The sequence below is a fragment of the Gymnogyps californianus genome, chromosome 3 (assembly GCF_018139145.2).
Source record: "Gymnogyps californianus isolate 813 chromosome 3, ASM1813914v2, whole genome shotgun sequence".
In the NCBI taxonomy this organism is placed as follows: domain Eukaryota; kingdom Metazoa; phylum Chordata; class Aves; order Accipitriformes; family Cathartidae; genus Gymnogyps; species Gymnogyps californianus.
In genome coordinates, this window is record NC_059473.1 from 1,413,735 (window position 1) to 1,439,344 (window position 25,610).

The 25,610-nt window shown below is 50.3% G+C and overlaps 1 protein-coding gene across 3 annotated transcripts in view; it reads left to right on the forward strand.

The window, feature by feature from the left end:
* ANAPC1 (anaphase promoting complex subunit 1) overlaps positions 1-13,846 on the forward strand; it is a 33,965-nt gene extending 20,119 nt beyond the window's left edge. For all 3 annotated transcript variants that reach the window (XM_050893573.1, XM_050893574.1, XM_050893575.1), the window contains exons 27-47: positions 512-783; positions 1,103-1,337; positions 2,525-2,616; positions 2,790-2,924; positions 3,091-3,173; positions 3,326-3,404; positions 4,005-4,079; positions 4,847-4,923; positions 5,162-5,252; positions 5,344-5,397; positions 5,702-5,895; positions 6,283-6,369; positions 6,898-7,015; positions 7,881-7,958; positions 8,397-8,464; positions 10,117-10,255; positions 10,650-10,736; positions 11,322-11,417; positions 11,771-11,969; positions 12,474-12,608; positions 13,545-13,846. In XM_050893573.1, coding sequence (XP_050749530.1) covers positions 512-783; positions 1,103-1,337; positions 2,525-2,616; positions 2,790-2,924; positions 3,091-3,173; positions 3,326-3,404; positions 4,005-4,079; positions 4,847-4,923; positions 5,162-5,252; positions 5,344-5,397; positions 5,702-5,895; positions 6,283-6,369; positions 6,898-7,015; positions 7,881-7,958; positions 8,397-8,464; positions 10,117-10,255; positions 10,650-10,736; positions 11,322-11,417; positions 11,771-11,969; positions 12,474-12,608; positions 13,545-13,660 — 2,510 coding nt within the window. In that variant the 3' untranslated portion in view covers positions 13,661-13,846. The remainder of the gene's footprint in view (positions 1-511; positions 784-1,102; positions 1,338-2,524; positions 2,617-2,789; positions 2,925-3,090; positions 3,174-3,325; positions 3,405-4,004; positions 4,080-4,846; positions 4,924-5,161; positions 5,253-5,343; positions 5,398-5,701; positions 5,896-6,282; positions 6,370-6,897; positions 7,016-7,880; positions 7,959-8,396; positions 8,465-10,116; positions 10,256-10,649; positions 10,737-11,321; positions 11,418-11,770; positions 11,970-12,473; positions 12,609-13,544) is intronic.
* The last annotated feature ends 11,764 nt before the right edge of the window (positions 13,847-25,610 follow it).

A 25,610-nucleotide genomic window follows, 5' to 3' on the forward strand; every position in this document is an offset into this window, starting at 1 on the left:
ACAGAACATGATGGAGTTTCTTTCAGTTGTGAGCCCATTCCTTTCTGAACCTCTTGTAATTGTTGTAGTATGTTCTGTGTCTTTCTGCAAAGAGTTTCGTAGATTAAGTGTGCTTTTTGTGAAGTAGCAGCTCTTTTTGGTTTCGAATCTGCCACCTACTAGTTTCTTCTGGAATGGTTCAAGGCCAGTGTTGTTATCAAACACTGAGACCTTATATCAGGTACACTCTGAGAAGCAGAGAGATGTGAAATAAATAGCCTAAGGGCACGCAGCTGGTCAGTGGTGGGGTCATACAGGGGACAGGTACTGCAAAGTCTGCGTTGCTGGTTTATCTACTGTGCTATGCTTCTGCCTTCTGACATGCCTGAAGATACCCGAGGCTGTCTCACATCAGCAGAATGCCAAGTGAATAAACACTGACAGCACCCTAGGTAACACTTCTGAAGTTGAGAGCTGTTTCTGAAGCGGTTTGGATTTACCTAATTGTTCTTAATGATTCTGTCATTGGCAGGCCGTGCTCCTCCTAGGAACACTACTGTTGATCTGAACAGTGGGAACATCGATGTGCCTCCTAACATGGCTTGCTGGGCCAGCTTTCACAACGGGGTAGCTGCTGGCCTGAAGATAGCACCAGCTTCACAGATAGACTCTGCTTGGATTGTCTATAACAAGCCCAAAATTGCTGAACTAGCAAATGAATACGCAGGCTTCCTTATGGCTCTGGGTCTCAACGGGCATCTCACAAAACTTGCCACACTCAATATACATGACTACTTAACGAAGGTGAGGTCTTCTTTCAGAAGCAACAGAGAGAAATATCTATAGGACTCGAATTCTTTAAACAAGAAAGAAAAGTCAACAGATTTTTTTGAAACATTGGAATGGAAGTTTCCTGGTGTGGGAGAATATCAGAGTTGCTTCATTAATGTTAGTAGTGCAGGACTTTATTTCTGTTTAAAAGATTTTCAGCAGTTTTACCGCTAAATCTTTCCATATTGTGCACAGTTCACTGGGATAGGTGGATGGAACACTGGGACAAGTGTTTTTCCTTTCCTGAACACGTCTGCTTTCTTTGGTCGCTGATATTTGTTTCCTTTCTCAGGGCCATGAGATGACAAGTATTGGACTGTTGCTTGGCGTTTCTGCTGCCAAGCTGGGCACAATGGATATGGCCATTACGCGCCTCCTGAGCATCCACATACCTGCCCTCCTGCCACCAACTTCAACAGAGCTGGATGTCCCCCACAATGTGCAGGTGGCTGCCGTGATAGGAATAGGCCTTGTCTATCAGGGCACTGCTCACAGGCACACAGCTGAGGTTCTGCTGGCTGAAATAGGTAGGTGCTAACACTGAAAAAATGGGATGTGGACTGGGAGAGTCACCACGTGTGAATGATTTGCACAATGCGTCAGGGAGCTGAGAATTTTAGCATTTCTTTTAACTGTACGTCTCCCACCGCAATATTCACCTTTCATTTTCCAAACCTCATCCTCTGTTTTCAGAGGAACAGAAGTCACTGTGGACTGTGTGTTTGTGTAGCACAAAACAAGCGTTGAATTTAGCAGAAGAAATGTAGCAGCATCATTGCTGGACCTAGATACTTTTTCCATCTGGAAACTTTGTCTGATGAGAGCTGGTCTGGGGTTTCTGGGGTTGCCAGCTACTTGGTGAAAGGACTGCTGTAACTAGGCGTTCCTCCTGATGCAGATGCCATATCTGCAGAGATCCTGACCCTCTACAGCTTTTGAGCAGATCTGTTGCACACTGTATACCCAACGCATCTGATGCTTCCCAGACATTTGTTGTTTCTTATGTCTGTCCATGAGGTAGCTGCCACTGTAGAAACCAGAGACGGAGGCACTGGGTGGGGAAAAAATGCTTTCCTCTTGCAAGGACAGTCTTTTTGGCTCATTACGTTGGTGGAAGTACAGCCATCATGTCCTAAATTCTCCTGTTCCAAATTTGGTTTAAGGCTTTAAGAGCTGATTCTGAACAGTAAATTTCTGATCTGAATTGTGTCCTCATTCTGTGCATAGTTCTTCTGATTTTATTTGTAACAGTTAGGTTCTTATTCGTGTTTATATGTAACTTCAGTTAAAAGAGACTGCATGGTTTATTAAATAGAGAATGGGGTAAATTTTAAGGGTGAAATTATATCTGTTATGTTTCTGCTAATTTGATATGTGCAATCTTTTCTAGCAACAGCTTTTGAACTCTGCTGAAAACATTTGGATAGGTTCAGGGGTCTCAAAGCATATGCAGCGGTAACATGGCATTTTCACTGTGTCTCTGAACTCCAAATGTATCATTTAACAATATATACTGCTTCTGGAGGGTTTGCTATTTGGTGATGAATGGGTTAAGTGACAATTGTTTGTAGTTCCACTGAGAACTTTCCTGACTTTCTTGAGAAGGGACGGATTCCGCCCCGCCCCCCTTTCATTAGGAATGTAGTGCTTGATTAAACGATGTTTACTTAGCTGGAATTTTAAAAGATGAATTTCACTGTTTTGTTTTCTCCAGGCCGTCCCCCTGGCCCAGAAATGGAGTACTGCACAGACAGAGAGTCCTATTCACTTGCATCTGGGCTAGCCTTAGGCATGGTTTGCCTAGGGGTAAGTGCCTCTCTTCGTTTCAACTGCAATTAGTAGAAGAATCATTATATATTGGGGTGGGGTAATAAGAGCTGTTTCATCCTTGACTCCCAACTGCCTTTGGCCGAAAGCATTTTTTTTCCTCATACAGGAAGGCACTTCCATATTTATTTCTTCTCTTCTTCATTCCTTAGCACGGCAGTAATTTGATAGGCATGTCAGACCTCAATGTTCCCGAGCAGCTTTACCAGTACATGGTTGGGGGTCACAGGCGATTCCAAGCAGGAATGCACAGAGAGAAGCACAAGTCTCCCAGTTATCAAATCAAGGTACGTGTTGATGATTTTTGCTCACTTAAGCTGAAAATAGCAATAGTTAGAAGTCTGAGAGGTGTGTGTCTCGATGCACCAAGTGACTTTGAACGCGTATACACGTCACTACAGGCTGTTGCCTTCCTAGTCAACTGGTCTGAAAGTATGCGTTGTGTTTTCACAGGAGGGAGACACCATAAACGTGGACGTTACTTGTCCGGGTGCCACACTTGCACTTGCTATGATCTACCTAAAGACTAATAACAGGTATTAACCTTGGAATTGCTCAGACATTTTGCAGTAACTTGTGCTAGCAGTTTAAACTGCCCTAATGTTGGCTCTGCTTTGTGTGGCTTACTCAGTTTTGTGCATTGTTGAAATAAGATCTGGAAACCCTGTTGCTTTACTGTGCTCTGCAGATCCATTGCTGACTGGCTTCAAGCACCAGATACCATGTATTTGCTGGACTTTGTAAAACCAGAGTTCCTTTTATTGAGGGTAAGATTTTCTTATGTTTCATTTCTCAGTCTATTTAATGCTACAAAAATTTTTTTTTTTTAATTTTTCATCCAACCCACATGCCTATCATGCAGAATCCTTTAGACAGCTGGTGACCCCGTTGCTTGCCAGCCAAACTCATGCCTTCAAACAATTTCTGCTTGTAGTAAGGCAGCTTGCTTGTCATGCAGCATTTATTGAGAAATATTTGAATGATACATTTTATGTGGAATGTTAAATTAAATGTTTAGGTAAATTTTTATAGCTTTTCCCAAATTAGTTTCACAGATAAAAAATAAGTTACGCCTCAGCATCTGTTATAAGTACATAGTGAGTTTTCATCTCAGTTTGCCACCTAAAGATACAGACCTTGCAAGGATTTATTCTGTGGTTCTTTTTTCTGCAAGCAGAATTTGCATCTCTTAAAATAAAAGCTATTTTGTCATTTCTGATATGAAAGCTGAGAAACAGTGAAGAAGCTGCTTGTGGGTAGCTGGTTTGTCTGTGTTTATGGATGCAGTTAGTACATTAAAAAATACCATTGATGTTTGTGTAGGGTTTTTTTTCTTGCTTATGTTTTGGCTTTCTCACTTTTTTTAGACCTTGGCTCGATGCCTGATTTTGTGGGATGACATCTTGCCCAATTCCAAGTGGGTTAATAGCAACGTGCCTCAAGTAGGTATTTACATTTAATGTGTTTACTTCCCAATTTTGCATCTCACTGGATTGTTCTGCATGTGAACATTTCCGTAGTCACATGAGCTGCACAAGAAAAACGTACGTTAATCGTGTTCACGTGACAGAGATGACTGTTACATTGGATTCCTGGACTGGTATGGGAGCACTGGGGACTCCCATACCATCGTGCTAGAAAGGAGAGGATTGAGGAGGGATGCAACTGTTCAAGACAGAAAATGGTGCCAGAGGGAGAAAGGGATTAAACTTTTCTCCGCATTGACCAAGCAAGAAGCCAGGTGCAAAATTGCTGCAAGGAGGTTTTCAGTTGAGCATTAGGAATAATTTTTCAACAGTGTGATCAGTGATATTCCAAATATGTTGTATGGAATTTTTAAGACCAAATTAGAGAAATATCTGTCAGAAATACCGGATGGTGATAGTCTATATGGCCTCTTGAGGTCTCATCCTGTTCTGTTTTCGCTCATATTTGAGTACATACAGTAACATTGTGCTTCTGACACCATCTTGCCATTGTTTTAGAAATCTTTAAGGGACCAGATCCAGGAGCATTGAAAGCTGTCCCTTTTGGATCGGAAGTACAATGGAGCAATAGCATGTGGGAAAAAAAAAAAAAACCACCCAGCTTTTGTATGCCTCTGAAACAGACCTGTTTTGTATCACTTATGAACCCTTGATGCCCAGAGTTTCAGTTAATTAATCAGTTTCCCCTGGATTAATTTTTCTATCTCTTATGCTTTTTATAGATCATAAGAGAGAACAGTATATCTCTTCATGCAACAGAGCTGCCTTCGTCTGAAGACCTGAGTTTAGAAACACTGGCGTAAGTAACATGTGAAAAATTCTTCTTCTGAAGAATGCAGCTGAACTCTTTACAGAGATATCAGTATGGGAAAAAATCTCTTCCTTGATATTCAGGGAATTTTATTTTCCATTTTCTGTGAAGGATAAGTCTTTCTTTTCAATTTTCCCTTTTTTCTAATTATAAAGGAGTTTGTGATGCGTATTCAGATGAGGAAAAGAGAAACGTTTAGTAATTTCCTGTTTATGTTGCTTATTAGGCAAGCTCATGTCTACATCATTGCTGGAGCGTGTTTGTCACTGGGATTTCGATTTGCTGGTTCGGAAAATCTGGCAGCATTTAAATGCTTGGTAAGAGGTTTTTATTTTTTCCCTTCAATTTCCAGAGAGCTGTAACTTATCTTTTGTATCTGTATTTAGTATGCATTTCTTTTCTTTCCAGTACAAATATGCAACAGATTTCCTGAAGTGTTTGTCAGCACCAACAGCTTCAATAGTAAGTTCTGTCTAGTTTTTTCTCAATGAAAAGGAGGCTTCGTTGTGTAACGTACTTTGACTACCCTCACCAAAACCTTAATGGAAACAAAAACATCCTTTTTACTTTTCTATATTACAGACTGTTTATAGAATGTGGCAGGGCTGTGAATCATTTTTGTTACGGACTTTGCTGGTTCTCCGCTCTCCCTCTTTCTGTGGAATGTGGTTTTCAAACTCGGGGGTAGAAAGCAGCGCATTAGACCGACCAGAAGCGTGCGTTTGACCACAGAAGTGTAATAATGCCTTCCCTATTCTACTTGAAGACAGGTCACTATAATCTTGAAACATGCTTGAGCGTCTTGCTGCTGTCTCTCGCAATGGTGATGGCTGGCTCTGGAAACCTGAAAGTCCTTCAGCTTTGCCGTTTCATGCACAAGAAGACGGGCGGAGAGATGAACTACGGGTTCCACCTGGCTCACCACATGGCTTTGGGGCTCCTCTTTCTGGGAGGAGGAAGGTAGCTTGTCATTTCCAAAGACAGGTTTTTTCTTCTTTCACCCTCCTGCAAAAGCTGGAGCAGTGTGCAATTTACTTGATTTTTTTTAATTATTATTATTTTTTAATAACATACGGATGCATAAAGGTGTTTTCTGTTGCAAATGAAAGTCCTGTTGTTTTCTAGATACTGCATTACTTGAATGCCATAGGAATGTTTCTGGCTTGTGTTTATTTCCTGCTGCTACGTGTTTATTTTGACTGTTGTAGGAGAATATTTGTAAATTCCTTACTTGTATGCACTTTGCCACTGTCCTTCCCTTCCCTGGGACACCAAAATATTTTGAGCAGCTTTGCTAGTGGCCAGCCTTTGCTAGCACTGAAACTGATAGATAATGTTTTTCTACAGATACTCACTGAGCACTTCAAATTCTTCAATTGCTGCTCTCCTCTGTGCTCTGTACCCTCACTTCCCTGTTCACAGCACGGACAATCGGTAAGGGTTTGCTAGGGTTCAAATTTCCTTAAGCTAAATTGTCTTCTTACAGAAGAGGTTATCTAGAGGCAAATGATCTAGAATTTTTACCTGGGCACTCTGTAAATAAATTTTTTTGAGGTTTTTAAAAAAAAAAAAAAAAAAAAAAGGTGAAAAATCGAAGAAATAAGTGAAGATACAAGATGATGGTAGTGATCTTTGATCAGTGAGGAAATGCAAGCGGGTTTCCTGAGGCTCTACGCTGTGCTCCTGTGACTTAACTGTTCCAGTTTGCTCAGCTGAAAAGATTTTCACGCAAGATCTGTCCATTTATGACTCTAAATCGGTTTTGGTTACGATTCATTAAGTCCTGTTCTGTTAGCTAACCCATACATGTTAAAAAAAATGTAAAACCTACTACGTTACTACAAATTTCTCTTCAGTTTAATCAACAGCTGTATTTGGTTATTGAGCTGTGTGTAGTTTGGTATTTGGGGATTGTTCCCTGCCTGTACTGCACGGTGCTGAATTCCTTATTCCCCCACACAGGTACCACCTTCAGGCTTTGCGTCACTTGTACGTGCTGGCAGCAGAACCAAGGCTCTTGACACCCGTTGATGTGGATTCAAACACTCCTTGTTATGCGCTGATAGAGGTTACGTACAAGGTAATGTGTCTGGGAGGCAAGAAGGAGCAAAGGCCTTTGAGAAGGTGTGGGAGACAACTGAAGACTCTGATATACCAAAGGCACGCTGTTTTCATTGTTGTGGCCAGCAGCCTTGGGTTTGTTTTCAAGTTGTGGTGGAGACGAGCCAAATTCTACGCAAATAATTGAAGGGTTGTGCTCAGCCCACTCACACCTTACGTGTGCTTTGGTGTCACCTTGAGAGCAGAATACAGGACAAGTAAAAGGCACCACAAAGTCTTCAGTCAAGTGGGTAATAACTGACCCAGGGTCATAGTTCTCCTCTTTCTAAAGAGGAAGGACTTTCAAAGGCACTGAGGTGGTTGGTAGCATCTGTGGTTTTAAAAGCTTTCTCCTCATTCTGCTGAAACGGGTGACTTAACGCAAGCACCAAGGAGAAACACTATGTGTCTTTTAGGGAAGAGTCCTTTCTGCGGGATTTATTTTGTACAGGCTTACGTGAGACAGGCGATGCTCGTGAAAGGACTGAAGAAAGGGTTCTTGGGATTTCAGGGGAGAAGAGGTGCAGCGTGGATCCCTTGTGGTTCTGGCAAAGAGTTCTGCATGTTCATAATATAGCTTACTTCTCAAACCTTCAGATTTCAGTTGTAGTGTGTCTGACTTGCACACTCTTCTGTGTTGATCCATCCGTGGAAAATATACCTTTAATTTAGGCTTATGTTTCCTGACATTAAAGGCAATGCTAGGTCATGTATTTACTCAGAACTCAGGAACAGAAACTGACTGACTTCTGCCAATGGAGTTGTTCTAAATGAGATGCACGTTTTCTTTCTTTTCACATGAAAATGAACTTTACTAATATGTGAATACTGGTGGCATTTTGAAGGGCACGCAGTGGTATGCAGAAGCCACCGAGGAACTGATGGCACCCACGCTTCTTCCAGAGCTTCACTTACTGAAGCAGGTAAAGGAAGTTTCCATTTTAATGAGGAATTTAATCACCCAGTTTGTGTCACAAACAGTGCAAGAACAGAGACTCAGTGACTTTTCTTTCGTTCCCTGTCCAACCTTAGCCAGACTCTGGACAACGCTGTCCCGTAGTAATGGCTCCGAAGACCATTCTGTCACTATGGAGCACGTGTTAAATTACGCCACGCGCTTCTCTTCGGTCTTGATCATAACGCTTTCAAGATCTGATGTAGCAGGGAGTTCCCTGTGCCAGAAAGCTTCACTGTAGGAGAGACAAAGCTAGGTGCTCTTCCTTCTGAGTTTTCTGGGTGGGTAGCACTATAAAAGGGTACGTGCTCTTGTAAGGGCCCAGAAAGAACTGTAGGCTTGTGTAGAAAACTCTTAATTTTATGATTCTGGTTGTATCTAGTAACAAAAATGCTTACATTGACAGATCAGAGTGAAGGGACCACGGTACTGGGAATTATTAATAGATTTAAGCAAGGGAACGAATCATCTAAAGTAAGTATTCTTTATAATGCTTAACTGAATGATGACCTCGTAATAATATTTTTTTTTTTTTATTTTTTTTTTTAAAACCTCCTGTACTTGTAACACCTACGGTTTGGAAAGAAGTCTGGTTTTGATCGGTTCACTGTTGTGCATTTGACAGCACTTTAGGGTGAAGAAAGAAACTGCGTAGTTGGTTTCACCTATTGATGTGAATAATTCATGCAAAAACAGGGCAGGGGAAAACCTGATAGTAAAAACCGCAGATATTGGCAGTGGGATTGAGCAGTACCAGAAACCATCTTAAACTCATGGTTTTAGTTTAGTTTTGAGTTGATATGATGTCATGTTTCCCAGACTGTTGATACGGTAGTTAGCTAACTGTTACTGCTTTGTGAAATACTATTTTTCTCATGTTACGTGAAGTATACAAAGGACTGCTTACTGCATTTTAACTCTCCGTCGGGCAACTGTGAAAAACAGAGGTCTTACCGGAATACAGTATCTGTGGGTAAAATCGTTCTCATCTTTGCGCTTAACAGCCTACAGTGTAACTTGTCGCTGTGAGTAGCGTAGAAGCAGCCAGCTGCATCTTTCATCAGTAACATGGTGTTTCTAGTTAATTCAAATGCCGCCGTCGAGATTAAATTAGGCACTACAACGCAGCACCTATCGGTCCATGTCTTTTGAAGATAACAGACCGGACTGAGGCGGAGTGCAGGTTCCTCCAGATCAGGAGGCACATACTGATTCATCTGCTGCACCAGCGCTGGCAGAAGCCAGCTTTGTCCTTCTGGGTTGAGCCTTTACCACATTTGAGCACTTGTTTGTCCAAAAAGGCCTTCCTGTGCTGCCGCAGCAGAAACCAGCGTGGCTGACTGAGGAACTTGCTGCCTTTGGGACTTACCTGTTCTCTGGGTCTCCAGATGCTTTGAATCTGTCAGCTCTCGTGTCACAACATCTTGCCCTCAGCCCTTTAAAATGGTAGGGACCTGCCTGGCAGCGTTCTGGAGATAAATGCACGCGCGAGAAATAATTTTCCCTATCTTACTACATGTAAATTGCCGCTATATTGTTATGCTAAGCAGTTAGTTTCAATACAGATAACTTAGTTATTTTAAGGATGCCCAGTGCCTACAGTTAATGGCGCAACTGATACTCTAAATCGGGTGAACATGCAGCTGCTTTGCAATAGTGTAACTTTGAACTGCTGCACACTTCTATTTGTAGGCTTGGTCAGGAATAGCGGGGTTTTGTTGTTTTGTTTGGTTTTGGTTTTTCTACGTGGAGAAAGGACCATCACAGCTTGCCTTTTAAAGCTGTGGATACCAACTTGCATGGTTTTCCTTGGTGCTGGGAGCTCATCCTAGAAGAGTCTAACATGAACCTGCAATGGCTTCAGGAAGTTATATTCCTTATATCACTAGGGCTCGACCCTTTTTTGTCACCGTTGCTTGCCATCACGTCACCATTTGATAGCAGCCTGCCCTGAAGATACCAAGATTTCTGTGTATACGCAAGTGGGGCAGGGTTTAAATAATTGTGACGAAGCCTAAATGGGGATATTATCGCATATGAGCTGTTGGAGTTCACATTTCCTTTACAGGTCTGCCTCATTGTGTACACGTATCAATTTAAAGTCAGCACCGTTGTTGTTATTTCAGATCAATTCTTTCAAAGGGTGGCATCTTGTACGTGAAGCTGAGAGCTGGGCAGCTCTCCTACAAGGAGGACCCGATGGGCTGGCGCAGTCTCTTAGCACAGACTGTTACTCACCGAAACTCTGAAGCTCGGGCATTCAAGGTATCGCTCCCAAACTGGTTTCTTGCCAGGAATGCTGCCTCTAGAAAGGCTGAGGGAAGCACCAGCAGGTCGTGCTGTGTTATTTATTTCCAGCACCTAGCTCTGCCGCATGGTTGTGAGCACTGAAGTTACTTTCTTTGCTTGAGGGAAAGGAAGTCTGGTGGCTTTCACAGGGCATGCGATGAGCTTAAGCTAAGAGCAGCCATGTGAATGTACGTTTGTCGTGGGCAGACAGAGAAGCGTTGGACACGTTTTGCCCGTGATGTGCTTTATGTAGGTTACAAACTTCTCGCTTGTGTGCTGGGGAAGGAAGGGTGGGTATGAATTGCTATTACATTTGTGCAGTAAAACCAAAAAGTTCATTTTAAGAGTGTGTTTTAATCTGTTTTTTTAGCCAGAAGCAATTTCAGCTTTCACTTCTGATCCTGCTCTGTTTTCATTCGCTGATTATTTTTGCAAACCAACTGTGAACATGGGCCAGGTATGATGCCTAGATGTGCACTAGCATGGTTTCTTGCTTGCGTGAATAAAAGGTGGGAAAAACCTCCGTTAAACTGAGGAACAGAATTCAGTCCTTCAAGTAGTGGCGACAGGGAATATTCTAAGGGATGTTTGGTAATACAAAGGTGTAAACCAGGGCCGACCCTATAGTTTTTGTTGGGTTTTTTGGTTTGTTGTTTTTTTTTTTTCCCTGTGGGTTACATCACAGTTGCTGCTAGTTGTATACACTGGTTGTGTTCGTTGCAGAATGCGTTTAACAAATACCGAGAGCCCTGTTCAATGGCCTGAAGCATTTAGGTGAAGTCACTGCAGAAGGGTTAGGGTGTTCTGCACTGGTTTTCTTTGCCCGAAATGACTTAAGAGAGGGAGTAAAATATAGCTGCATTACGCCTAGTTTTAATAAGCCCAAGAATGAAAGCAAACTGTGTAGCATTGTTAGCTATCGCTAATTTATGCAATGTCAGTGCATGGGTTAACTTTAATGGAAGGAAATGTGAGCAATGCAAGAACCTGAAATAAATTGTATCTAGCATGTGTGCCTTGTTAAACATGTGTCTTTTATCAGAAACAGGAAATCCTGGATCTTTTCTCCTCAATTCTTTATGAGTGTGTTACCCAAGAAAATCCAGAGATGCTGCCCACGTACATAGCAATAGATCAGGTGGAGTAAACACTTCTTTCTTTTTTTTTTTTTTAAAGCTATGCTTTGGCATAAGAGTATTGTTCATTGCGTGTGATTTTTGGAGGAGACAGAAAGGAAGAAGGGGAGACATATTAGCGAGCCTACAGGGAGATAGCAGAGATTTTAAAAGCAAATTGGAAAATCATCTAAGTTAATGAAGACTGAAATTACACCAGCAACGTTAGCCGGCAGTTTTTCTGAGGAGGTGCTCAGAAGGGCAGCCCTTGGCAAGGAGGGGTTTAGGATTCATTTACTTAAGGTTTATGACAGCAACATTTCTTTCCTCCTCCAGTTCACGTTCTCACAGTCACTTTGTATTTCCCCTCTGCTAGGCTGTGAGGAGATTAGAAAGAAGAGAAATGTCGGAGACATTTGAGCTGTGGCAGATAAAGCTGGTGTTAGAATTTTTCAGTTCCAGAAGTCACCAGGAGAGGATGAGCAGGAATCCAAACCGAGGGCTCTTCATGAACTCTGAATTTCTGCCTGTGATGAAGTGCACTATCGATAACACTTTGGATCAGTGGCTTCAAGGTATAGAGAAGATAACTTCAGTCCTGCAGCCGTGATCGCAATTCAGCGTTCTCGTCTTCTTGCTGATCCGGGTTGACTTTTGCCTCAAAAGCAGTGAAAAATGATAACTGAAGGGAAGGCACTTGCATGTTAGCACAAAACAACTTGCTTTCCGTTTAGGGCGTTTGGTGTGAAACGTTCACTGAAGAATTAATGTTTGACTATATTGGTGGGAGGTTTAGTTAACGTGGAAGGTTATGTTTCCCAGGGAAAATGCTTTCCTAATATCACACTGGGAGAATTTTCCAGGAGGAAAAGCGAGGAGTGACCACAGCAGAGAACAGGGTGCAGGGTGGCGGTGGCAGAAGGAAGGAGGTTTGGAAACAAACCCCTAGCCCACCTTCTGTGGGGAGGTGGAGACTCTTTTCAGCGGGCTCTTTCTGTGGAAATACCGTTGCCTTGCCTTTCTGTCTTGCCTCCCACAAATTCTCCCTAAATTTCCTTGGTGTGTCTTGTCTGTTACAGCCGGAGGGGATGTCTCTCTGCATTCCTACCTAAGTGGACAGCCCACGGAGGAATCTCAACTGAGCATGCTGGCTTGCTTCCTTATTTACCACTCTGTCCCGACGCCAGGTCAGCTAGCAGCTGGAGGCTTGGAAGGTAAGGCTGGAGCGCAGGGCAGCACTCTGGACTTGCATGGACACACGCTCCTGGGTTTGGCCTTGCATACTAAAAGGAGTATAGCCTGTAAATGATGTGTCTCCTCTGAAAGCAGTTCTGTTGATTTTTGTTCTTTGTTAATTGTCTCGAGTCTGGACATAGAAGGTCGATACTTTATGCAGGACTAAAGAAGCCAGAATTACCCTATATAAAAAAAAAAAAACCACGCAGAATTAGCCTCTATAAAAAAAGTCTTGGCTTTGTCCTGACCTGCAGGTAACATGTTCTGGTGGGTAGCAGGACCAGATAAGACGAGCTGTGACAGCGTTCTTTTTGTTGGGCTAGCCATATCCCGAATGTCCTTAAATCTCTTTCCTATAAGCACCTAGTCAAAGTGATCACCTGCTCTTCTAGGTTTCCAGCCGTAATCTGATTTGGGATCCAAGGAAATTCTGGAGAAATGCAGCTAGACTTTGATTTGGGGAACTCTGTGGCTTGCTTAGGGGTGTGACATGAGTGTTACCACCTCAGTGGTGAGAGGAATCTGTTGCTGAAGGCTTCCCGGAGCCCGCAGCCCCCGGCCCGGGAGTCCTGTGCAGGCGATGGCACCCTGAGCGTACAGGCTCATGTGTCTCGTCTTGGATGTTTTCCGATCAGGTGCCTGGGTGTCTGTTCAGGTCAAAAGACCTTTATGGAAATCCTGGTTTTCTGTGTCTTCTCTACCTGTTACATGCCTCTATTCTGGGAGTCTCTTAAAATTCTAATGTAAAAACGTACTTTTTAACCTGCGTTGCAACAAAATGAATATCAGTGAGCACATCTCCAGAGGTACACCCCGAACGCTGGCTGGCTCTCCTTCCGCTGTTGACGGTTCTTTTATTGGGCAAGCCTTACACCAATACGTGCTCATTTTCTTTCTTCCTTTAATCTCTTTAGGAAGCACGAACTTCTCTGAGCTGCTTTTGAAGTTCAAGCAGTTGAATATGCCAGTTCGTGCGTTACTAAGGCTCGCTCCCCTGTTGCTTAGAAATCCACAGTCCATGGTGCTGTAGGTCCGCGGCGTTCGTTCTGCGTGCGGCTGCTGAACGACAGAGCCAGCTGTGTGTTGTTTCATGCTTTTCAAAAACACGCAGGTAAAATGTACTTGATTTTGTAACTTCTCAAACAACATAAACTTCAAACTTGTCCCCAGATGTGGTGACTATGACCAGGAGTTATTTATAAATTCTTACAATGAATTAAAAAAAAAAAAAAAAAAAATTGTAGAAGTGAACTAACAATAAATTTACTTTTGTAACTAAGGATTGTTTACAAACACGTCTTTTTGTGGTGAATTCTGAAAAGACCGTGGCTGGGAACCGTACAATTTCCTTGTTTTTATAACTTCTTTGCTTGTGATGTATCATAATCCGCTTCCACGAGGTACTGTAGATTGTAGGAGACGGGCAGCCCAGAAGACGCCAGGCTTGCTTTTGCTCTTGGGTCTCGGGCTGGAAGGGAAGGCGAGCCACCTGCCATGCTGCTCGCATCGTGCCAAGTATGCTTTTCAAGAGCTGGCATGATCTTTCAGTCTCGTTCGTGCAATATTTATTTTTGTTTGTCTCATAAAGGCTACTGTAGATCTCCTCCGTAAGGGTACGTACTCTGTAAGTATAAATTGCTCTGCTCCGACTCATCTGCGACATACTCACTACTGCACTGTTTACATCTTTTTTTTTTTTCTTTTCTTTTCTAATCTTTGTTCTGCAATTAGTCAGTGGCTGCTGAGAAAACACCTGCCTCCACTATGTTACGTTACGTCTGGGCAAGAACTGAAACTACTTACAGATAATTTAAATAATTGGGCATTCGTTTGTGTTTCCTTCATCTCTGCTATGCTGCCTTATGTATTTCCCCAGAGCGCTGAACTTGGAGCGTGGCTGGTTCCATATTTGTTCTGGGCAGGCCAGGCACTCAATTTTTCATAAAACAGGTGGAGTTACTCCAATAAAAGCAGCCAGAGGTTGAATGATTACTACTGGAAAAGCAGCCAGAGCCAAGCTGTTGGACTCCGCTTATTCTGAGGTTTCAAATTTGATCTTATTCTGTGGGACTTGCGCTGATCTTGGTCCCCTTTTTTTCCGAACCCTCAAGTAGGGGAGCCAAAGGATTTTAGGGAGGGAGCAAACAGACAGAGGAAGAGAAGAGTGATTATGAAGAAAGCAGAAGTAGAAAGATTTTACAGACCTTCTAAATGTTACTAAAAAGAGCATGTTTGACGTGTATTAACCAAGGTTTTCGGTGGCTTAAGATGTACTGAAGGAAGGACCTGAGCTCCAACTGTGTGGGGCCGATGACAAACCCCAGCCCCCTCCCCTTTTATTGAAGCTGTTCAGAAGCTGATCTGATTTCCTTGGGCACCCCCCTAGGAAAGTCAGTGGGTTTTTTTTTTCAGGGGAGGTTAAGTCTTTAAGCAATGTGATGGACAAAGACCTCGAAGGCACTTGCTTTGGAGCCGTAGCCCCCCGAGCTATCCTGTTTGTGGGAGCGGATGGGTTTTCTCCGCAGGCGAGAGCTCCGTCGAGTGACCTGGGGGTGACGGTCTCCCACATCCTCCTGCTGGCTCCGGGTTGGGGCAGGGGTTGCAAAAAAGGATGAGCCTGACACACAACAGCAGTGGAGCAGCGAGGGCAAGAGGAAAGCCGATGTGTCCCGAGGGAAGTTCCTGCGCAGGAGATGTCTCTGTCCTGGGGGCAAGTGTTTTGCCTTTGAGATTTTGGAAAGGAGAGGGAGCACCTTGCAGTCCCTCTCTGACACTTGGAGCCCGGAGACGTTGGGGTTTAGATTTTTTTGGTTTTTTTTTTTAAAACAAAACAAACAACACCTACTCCAAAGGTACCTTCTTTGTTGTGTGAATTAAATAAAGCCATTAACAAGGATGGAAAACCCCAGTTCTGCCCGTGGGAGCCGTGAGGTCTAGCCGTGTGGTCCTGGCCCTTCCTTCCCCTGGGCCAGGGGTTCGTGCTGGGCTCGGGGGTGTGCATACCTCCTCCCTTGGTGCCGCTTGGGGAAGGTGTTTCCTTCCTTCTAAATTGGGGAAATGTGAAGTGTTAGCGTGGAACTGTGCTAATGGCCTGCTGCTGAATAAACGGGGTTTTGTCCCCTGTTCAGAGGAGTTTTGGACATGGGGTCCATGCTGCTGCTGCCGTGAGCCTGCTGCTGCCTGGGGGCTCGGCAGGCTGGAAGATGAAGATGCATTTGACCGCAAACAAAAAGAAAAAGCAAAGCAGGCTTTAGGCGAGCCCCTGCAAGGAGGTGCAAAGCGCAGCTTCCCTGGGGCTGGAGGAAGCATCTCCCCCTGCAGCCGGGGTTCGGATGCCCGCAGGTCCAGCCTGGTGCCAGGAGCACAACGTGCCCAGGGCATGGCTCTGCCACCTCGGCAGCACCCTGCCTGCCATTGCTTCAGCCTCGGGGGTAGGAAGGCGAGCGTGTGGGTGTTGCATGCGCGCGTATGTGTGTGTGTGTGCGAGCCTCTTGAGCTGCATGAAGTCAAGAGCCGAGAGGCTTCCTGTTTCCTTTTTAAGGTTTAACAGAATTTGAAAGCAGCCGCCGCCACGACCTGGACCAATGATCTGGGCAGAGCGGCGGGGGAGTTTCAGCTCGGGGTGCCTGGCGCCCGTTACGAATGCCAGCTTCGCTCTCCCGGCCCCACGTAGAGCCCCCCACGCTCCCTCCGGCCCCGGGGGGGGCTGCCTCGGCCCCGGGCTCCCCCGGCCTGCCAGGGTAAGGTGCTATTTGTTGCTGCGGGCGAGGCTTTGCAAGCAGTTTAAAACGCTGGTCACTCGAGCTGCTGGCCGTGAATTGCAAAAAAAAAAATATACGTGCAATAGATTTCGCAATGCCTTGCGCTCCTCGTGCTGCTGTGTGTTGGTCGGGCCAGGCTCTCACAGGGTGAATATTTGGAATTTTGCGCGTTTTAAACTGCGAGCGCTGGCTGCTGGTTGGGTTTCGGGCTTTGCCTCGTCCCGCTGCGGGTCCCTGAGCACCCGTAGAGCATGTGCTGGCCCCGGGCAGGATGGGGCTCTGCTTGGGGAGCCCTGGCTGCGGTGGGGTGGTGGGAGGACTTTGCGGAGGGGGGTGCCCTGGGAGGTGTGGGGTGCAAGGCAGGGGCAGTCTCAGCACATGGGGTCCCCCCTCTGCCTCCCCCCTCTGCCTCTCCTGGCAGCATCCCAGCGCCTCAAAGCCTCCCCCCAGCTCCCTTGCAGGTTCTTGCTTGCCCCCGCCACGGGTGGGCGAGCACCCTGCTGGCAAGGGGACCCATCCAGCCCCCCTGCCCTGGGCAAGCCCCAGGCTGGGGGGGTCCTTGGGGCAGCCTTGGGACCTGCTCCGGTCTCTGCCTGTGGGCAGTCGTGAGTGGGAGCTGGGCTGCTCGGCCCCTTGGCGGGGCTTTGCAGAGGGTGGCAGCTCTGCTCGGGCACGGCACGGAGTCGGGGGGAGACGGGACGTGGAGAGTCTCTGCCACCCATCAGCAGCACCCCCCGGGGCTCTTCCTCCCACGCCGGGGTCCGGCGCCTGGATAACTGTGGGCGGTAGCTCCCGGCGGGAGCCTGGCGCAGCCGGGGACGGAGGCCGGGCTCCTCTGGCGTCATGCCTCGGTACCCAGAGTGCTTAGTCACCTTTCTGGGGTTTTATTTTTATGCTGCGCTCGCAAGCTGTTTGCATTGCTCTCCCTTGGGCTTTGGGCGAGGAAAGGCAGCAGCGAGGTGTCCTCCTGCTGCTCCCGGGGTCCCCCCCACGCAGGACCTGCCATTTTTTGCCATGGGAAGCAAACCCATCCAACGAATGCATCCCAAACCACGCTTGCTTGGGGTCTGCTCGTGTTTCCCTATGGCTGTCCTGGAACCGAGTGGCTCTGCGAAGGGTTTAGCAGCCCAAGGGATGCCTGCGGGAGCCTGGGGTCCCCCATCTTGCCCCTTCCCTCGCTCAGCTTTCGACCCCGGGGCCTCCCGTGGCAGCGCATTCCCCCTCCAGCCCCACGCAGAGACCGTTTCCTTTCCTCAGCATTTGTTTTTTGGGTTGGTTTTTTTTTTTTTTTGCTTTTAATCTCAGTTGGCCGGCGCCCTCGGAGGTCCCCGCCGTGGCCGTGGGGGGAGAGCGGGGCTTCTCCACCCCATCCCACGGACCACGATGCCGGCTCGCCTGCCCCGTCCATCGCCCCAGGGCTTTACCACCGGCACCGGGAACGGAGGTCCCCGGTGCGGTGGCCTCATGGTTGCTGGAGCGCGGCCGCCTGTTCAAAACCGGGCCTGCCCCATCACCGTCTTCCCCGCCAAGTTCCCTTTTTCGGCTGGGGCGCGCAGTTTTTCGGCAACAGTGACCTCTGTCGGCACCGCCGCCGGGGCCCGGTGCCACCGGCTTGGCCCCCGCTATCACCCAGCTGCATCCCACGCATCCCCCCGGCCCTGGCGCCTGCCGCCTCTCTCCCTCTTCCCATCTTCGGCACAAACGGGGGAATTATTTGGTTAGCGGAGGGCAAATCCTGCCTTCCAAGCATTGCCTCCAGCCCCGGCTGCCGCGTAATCGCACAGCAAAGCCCTTGCAGCTACGGCCGGTGTTTCGGTAAGCACGCGTGCTGCGAGGCAGCTGCCAGCTCTGCTCAGAACCGGAGAAAAATTACCGAAAGGTCTCCCGAGGACAGCTCAAAAACTGAAAACCCGGCAGGGCTTTAATTTAAGAGCCGCGCGGCCAACCTCCGTGACTCATGTAAATAGAGATGTTACAACCGGTGACTAATCCCGGTAGCACTTTCTGTGAATGTTTCATCTCCATTCACGTTTCAAACGAGTATTTTTCACAATTTAAAATAATAACAATAAAAAATACGGGCGATTTTACAGGAAAGAGGGGAAGGAAGTGTTTTGGCTGCGAAGCGGTGCCGGCGAGCGAGGGCTGCCGGGTCGGTTCTGGCTCGGCGGAGGACGCTGAGCTGCTGTCACCGGTCACCGCTGCTCTGCCCTCTGCTCCTCCGTCCGTGAGACGGCGATTGCTGCCTGTGCCCCTGCCCGCTCGGGCAGAGGGGCTTTGCCTCCTGGAAGATGCTGCCAGCACCCGTATGGCAGCCTGATGCGTGCCGCGCCGCACCGTGCCATGCCGCACCGTGTCGGGCCGAGCGCGGCTCAGCCGTTCGGGGCCGGCTGCAGGTGGCGGCGAGTTTTGGAGGGCTGTGGGGCCGCGGCGGCGGCCGGGGGAGTGACTCAGAGGCGCTTTGGGGCTCTGTGGTTTTGCTTTCATGGTTTTGCTGTGACTTAGCAACTTGTTTTTTTGCTCCGTGGGAAGGCAGGTGCCAGCATGCCCAGCAAATCGGCCGTCCCGCGGGATCCCGGTCATCCCACGGGATCCCGGCCGGCTGCTGGGAGGTTTTGGGGTCGTTGCTTTTGCCCGTGCTGATTTCTGCAGCTGAACCTCATGGGCCACGCAGGCGGTGGCATCTCGCGGCGCGTGGTCCCTTGGGACCCGCGTCTCCCCGGGGCCATTGCCGCGTGCTGGGTCCCACCGGGAAAATCCGACTCGAAAGGATTGCTCTGCCGGGCTTTGTGCTCCAAAAACACACACCACCAGCGCCCAAAATAAAAGATAAACCCGAACCTCTTGCTGCACCTTCCTCAAAGGCACCTTGTGTCCCGTGCTCCCCTGGCATCCTGCTCCCTGGCAACGGGCTTTGGCAGAAAAATGAAGCCAGGGCGGCGTTTCCAGGTTTGTTTTCTTTGGGTTTTTTTTGCAAATTTTCTTCTCTAGCTATTTTTTTTGTTTTCCCCTGCCCTGACCCACGGCGCTGCGAGGGCTGAAGCTCTGTGAATCCAGTGGTTTCCCTGAGCGGCTGGCGCCGGCTGACGTTCCCCCCCTTCCCCACGCTGCCCGGGGCCCAGCTGGAACGGTTTCCACCCCTTTGGTGTTTCTTATTTTCTTTTTAGAAGGAAAATTGGATTTTTGACCATGACAAAAATTGACCAAAAAAAACCCCACAACCCCCTTTCTGCAGAAAACTCTGGCTTTCCATAAAGCTCGCAGCCGCACGCTGGAGAGGGCCGGGGCTTTCTGGCGAGCTGGATTTTGAAGCTGGGCCAGCAAACCGGCTTTTTCCAAGGAGATGCTAATGACTGCCAGCACATTTTCCGTTTTCGTTGCAATATTGGGGGGGGGAAGGAGGTGGGAGGGGAGCGGGACGAGTGTTTTGTGACCACACGCGCATGTGCCAGCCCTCCTCCTCCACCTCCTCCTCCTCCTCTCCCTCCTCCTCCTCCTCCTCCTGCCCGTGGGATGCTCGTGGGGTGATTTCTTCCACCATCCCTCCAGGTAGGACGTTTCCCACCGGCTCGTGCTCTGCCGGGGCGAGCTCCAGGGATGTCCCCAGGGAGCGCTGGATAAAGAGGACCACCCGTCCCCTTGCTTTTTGGGGCAATATCCAAGCGTTGGGGGCCACGGCTCAGCGAGCGGCTGACGCTGCTGCCAGGTAGCTGGCGTCGGGCTCCGATGCCTTCAGACCTCCGCAGCTCCTGGGTTCATGTGGGGGCTTGCGATCCCTCGAATCCCAGCCAAGCTGGCCACGAAACAACGGCACCGCTTCCAGCGCCGGGCTCCCGTGGCCGCATGCTGAAATAATTAGGGAGGAGGGATCGTGCGCCGGTCCCTCGCCCCGCTTCCCTCTCTGCTTGCGCAGCGCCTGCCGGCTGCCCCAGCCCTTCGGGGCAGGGGAAAGCCAAAAGTCCCCGGTGAGAGCAGGAGCCGGCAGCATCGGTGCTTTGGCGCGGATAAATTCGCCTATGAACAGTGCGAGGCTGGGTGACGGGATGTGATACAGCCCAAGGGGTCTGCAGGGATGGAGCGGTTCGAAACACCGTGGGGCAACGCGTAGAAATATATAATTAACCCTCGAGTCCCCTCTACGTATTGCAATGAGCATCATCACCGCAGCCAGCCTCTTTTACGGGCTGTTGCTGCAAGGCAGCGGCTGCCAGCATCTCTGTGCGGGTGACTTTTGCTTCTTGTATGAGAAACTGGTGAAAGCCACAGAGGAGACCACACAGGGGCTGGTGTTTTGGTGTTTTTCCCTGGCCCGCGGCCACTCGCACTCATCAGATAAGCCGGAGCGTTGGCCGGCGGCCATCCCCGCAGCGGCTCCCTCGGGCACGGCCGGCGGCGAGCGAGCGGTGGGTTCGCCCCGGCGCTGCGGCTGCATGGGTTGCCGCCGAAGCGCCTGTGGCAAAGCTGAGGTTAGGAGCTGGTGGCAACCACGCTGGAAGGGTTAAAGCCACCACCGAGCGGTGGGGATGCACTGGCTGGAGGCGTCGAGGGACCCGACGTCGGCGTGGATGCTCCCTGGGATGCTCGGCCAGAGCCCCGGCTAGGCTGCCGCGCCAACGGGAGGCACGGCCACGGGGCGCCCGGCGTTGCCAAACCCCGCCGGATCCGAGCCGCTGCTGCAGCCGCTCCGGCGTCGTAAACCCGTTTTTTAAATAGCGTGAATTTGCGAAAGGCTGATTAAAGCAGCCCCCGCGTTACCCCCTCCTGGGGCGGTTCGCTGCTGCCTGACTCATCTCTGAACTCCAGCTGAATCAGGGAGCACAAACCTGCCGGTAAGCCATTTTCGGGTCAGTTCATTTTCTCGAAACACATAAGAACCGTACTCCTGACCACGCTGAAGTCATGCAAACCAGAAATTGAGTGTGAAAAACCAGGGGGTGGGACGCAAGCAGGGCGACAGCCACCGCCCCGCCGCGGGAGAGAGGGAAAGGGTCCCTTAGCCAGGGAAGGAAAGGGCTTGGAGCGGGTGAGCATCTGGGATGGGTGCTTGCCGGAGCTGTTCCCTGGGGAACGGGGACGGTTTCCATCACCCACGTGGCAGCCAGCAGCCTTTCCCACGAGGTTTGCAGGGAGGTCAGGGCTTTTTTTAGCCCATCGGATGGGGTTGGGGGGGGAAAAACCAGAGCGCTTCCCAGCAGACAAGCTGGAAAAGCATCCAGGTGCCCAGGACCTTGGGGATCCATCGCCCGGCTGAAAGACCGGAGGGTCGGGGGCCACTCGGCAGAGCCTCCCACCACCCCCCCGGGACAGTGGATTTTGGTGCCTGTATCTCATCCCCTCCCCAGCCCCCTGTTCCCGCCGCGGTCCCCGTGGGTTTGGCTGCAAGCCCTGGGAAACGAGACCTTTCCCAGCAAAGGCCCTTTCCGATGAGAAAAAAAAACCCCGAGCCTTTCCCGATGGGTGTAGCCGGCAGCTTCGGGGGAATCAGGAGCGCCCGTCAGCCGTGGGAAAATCTCCCTTCCCCGCGTCTCGGCAGGGGGCCGACGGGGGCCGTATAAACCCGCCGGCACATCCCCGGCCAGGAGCTGCAGCGAGGAGAGGCCAGGTAGGATGTCGGATGGATTTGTTACGGTCCGAGAGGTGCAGGGGGATCGGCGCGCGGCTTTCGATGGAAACTGGTGCGCGCGGGGTTTGGTACGGGAGGGTACGCCTGCGCCCGGGAAGCGGGGGGGCTCTGCGCCGAGAGGGGATGCCGGTATCCCCGGCTGGCAGGGTAAACTGGAGGCTCTGCGCTTGAAGGGGCTACCATTTGCCCCTGGCTGATGGACTTTTTATCTGCCCTAAGGACACGTGCTGTCCTTTACCCAGTACGGACCGCTCTGGCAGCCCAGGGAAGGATGCTAAAGCCTAGCTTTCCTCCGTTTCCCCAACGCTCCCCCCATTATTTCCATTAATGCTTAATATTTAAGCATTTAATGGCATTCAAGCAGAAACTGTGCAGGTTTGGGCTGTGGCCTTTCCCCAGAGAAGTTCGTCTTAAACCCTTGTCATTAAATGCCCGTAAAAGGGGAAGCGCGGGAAGCACAGGGATGAATCCCCGGGGCAAAGCCCCCCGTGGTTGAGCATCCTGCTCCGGGCACATCCCGCCGGCATCCGAGGCGGCACGAAGCCCCGGCCGATTTCCACCCTGCGGCACAAAACCGCGCCGGCGTAAACCTGGAGGCAAGGGAGCGAAACACCCACACGCAGGGCCCTGCGTCCGGCATTCCCGTTACCGCTAACGAAGATCTCGTTCCTCCGTAGGTGATTCCCTGGCCCTTCGCTGAAACGCAAGAAGGGGAAGAGGTTTTTCAAGCAGCATAAATGAAAAAAAAAAAAAAAGCCTGTTTTCCCCCAGGGCAGCGGACGGGCTGGCCGGTGGCACCGGAGGAAGCAGCGGCGGGTGAGTCAGCAGGAGCACGGCTGTCCCGCTGGGAGCAGGGACTGAGGCGGGGTTTGGGTTCTTTTTTCCCCTCCTAATTATTTTGGTCACGCTTAATGGTGGGAAATAAGTGACATTTCTGCCCGTGCAGCCAGCACTTTCGTCGTTTGTTTGTTTGGGTTTTTTTTAACCCGTTCCCATGAAAACATACCCGGCTCTGATGTTTTCTCTCCCCACATCGCAGGCGCTGGCTCCGGAGGGTGCGGGGAAGGAGCCGCCACGGTTCGGGTGAGTGTCTCCATGGGATGGGCGGCACGGCTTCGGGACGGGTGGTTTGGGGTGCCCGGCGCACCCCGCAAGGCACCGAGCCAGGGTGGGGGGGGACACCGCCCGATGGGGAACCCACCTGCGCAGGATCTCCTTACCTTTGAAGCCCCGGGTGCTTAGTTTGAGCCCCGATGCCGGGGAGGGGGCTGCGGGTGCTGCCGGGATCCCGTAGCCCCGGGGCCCTCTGAGAGCATCGGCGGCTCGGCTCGTCTGCTGGAAACTTATGTTTTTTCGAGGCTGTGCAGTTCCAGTAAATGAAAGCGGGGCTGCCGTATCGCGGGCCACGTGACGAGAGGGTTTTTGGTAACTTGGCGCCCGTTCGACGAAGAAGAAGAAAGGAAAAACCCCACGGAGCGGCAGGGCGGCGGGAGGTGCTGCGCCTCGCGTGGGCTCGCCGGCCAAAAATGAGTCAGCAGCAAGCGCGGCTGCTGCAAGAGAGGGGAGAGCGGCGCCCGGGGATGCTCTTCCCCTTCTGCCGCCGTCCCTCCTCCTGCTGCTGCTGCTGGTGCTGCTGGTGCTGCTGGTGCTGGTGTGCGGGGCCGTGCAGGGATGCGGCATCTCGCCCGGGCATCAGCTTTCGCCTCTGGCCTGCTCTCCTCGTCCTCCTACGGAGGAGCAGCCCGCTGCGGGTGCTGCCAAGCTCGGGGCGGCCACATGGGTGCCAGTGGGGTGCCCATCCCCGTGGCCTTTGGGTAGCCCCAGTTTTCTCTCGCCGGGAAGCGCCCGGGTGTCCCCGTGCCTGCGTGGCAGAGGAAGAAAAATGATTTTTGAACCGAGGCGCGTGTTAATCACGGCATCCTTAAACCAACCACAAAACCCACTTTTAAGCCTGAGCGCGCGGTTGCGTTGTGCTGACAAAAGGGGTTAATGGCATCTGTGGGACAGAAGCGACGCCGGACGGCTTTTGGCTTCCCCATCCCTCGGCTCCGGGGTGCCAGGGGGTGGCAGTGGGGGTACGGTTCCGGCCGGGGTCCCCATCGCCCGCGTCACGCCACGGCCCAGAGGCTGGGCGCGGGTTGGTGACGCCAGGTTTCCAAACCTAACGTTTCCCGGGAACGTCAGCTCACAGGGAATTAAAAAAACCCCAAAACGTAAAAAAAGAGCTCTGAATTAGAGCAAAGCTGAGCATTTTTTAAATCCCGGGGTTTCCCGTGGGGCTGTAGCGGAGGCAACCCGGGGGAGCTGCGGGAACGAGGGCTGCGCCCGGGGCTGGGCAGAAAAAAGCGTGGTCATGGCTGAGGCAGAGAAACAGGAACTGTTCCTTCGTGAGAACTTACAGGGGAATTGGTTTAAAGAACTGAGACGAGCCGAAGGATTAAACCCAGGCAGGGCATCGAGTCTTGAGATGAAGACATGGGCAGCCCCGGCCGGGGCTGCCTCCCTGCCCGCTCCAAGCAGAGCCGGGGGCTCAGGGCCGTATCCAGCCCCGGTTTGGATACCTCCAAGGATGCCGAGTCCATATTTTGTATGGCTGGGTTTACATTGCCATTCCCGGCGCCAGGCGACGGCTCGCCCTGCTCCCCTCTCGTCTGGGGTTGTAACCGCCAGTAAAGGCATCGGCGTGGTTTTGGCTCGCCGTGCCGGAGAGCGTCGCCGAGAGCCGTGCGGGGATGCAGGGAGCCGACTCCGGCTGGAAACCGCCTGCCCGCGCTGCCGTGCATCCCCGGCATGTGCCACCGTGCATCCCTGGCCCGGTGGGCTCGGCGCCGTCCCCCTCCCCTGCCGCCCCGTGGCACGGCGCCGGAGGAAAGAGCTCGTACCGCGCCGTTTGTCACGCCTCGAAACCGAAACTAATGCTCGCCGTAGGTGGGGATTTCTCTCCGAGCGTCAAAGCGGCGCTCCAGCCTGGCCCCCGCCAACGTGCTGCCTGCGCCCCTGCCCGCAAACCAGCCGGCAGGCAGGAGGTGGCCCGGCGGGAAGGAGGGTGGCTGCGGCCCCACCGCCCACCCAGCCGCTCTCCCTTCCACTGCCGGGCTGGGCTTCCTGGGGGGGGCTCCGGCCGGGAAGGGGTGCGGTGCGTGGCTTTCCAGCAGTTTGGGGCCTTCCGGATTTTATGGATTTATTTTTTTAAAAACGTATTTGCCACTTGGGACCAAATCCCGGCATGAAGGCGCCCTTCCCTGTACTCGCCGGGCTCTTCCACTGCATGCATGGCATTAAAATAAGGCAGCTCTATTCCCTGGCTGTTGCACTGCTTTGAGAAATTGCTAAATATATTTTTTTCTACCCATGTAGAAAATTTTCCCTATTTTCATAATATTATTTCATGCCATGTTTTTGAAACTCACATTTATCAACCACATATGCAGCCGATTTGATGGTCTGGTATCTAGGGACATCAAGAATTTCATCCCTACTCAAAGTATTTGTTTTTAAACGTAATAAAATCCACATTTGTAGCGATGACAGTCGCGGCGGCCGGCGGCGGGCAGCTGGCCTCTCCTCTTGCGTGCATCTGAAATTTGGTCGCTAGA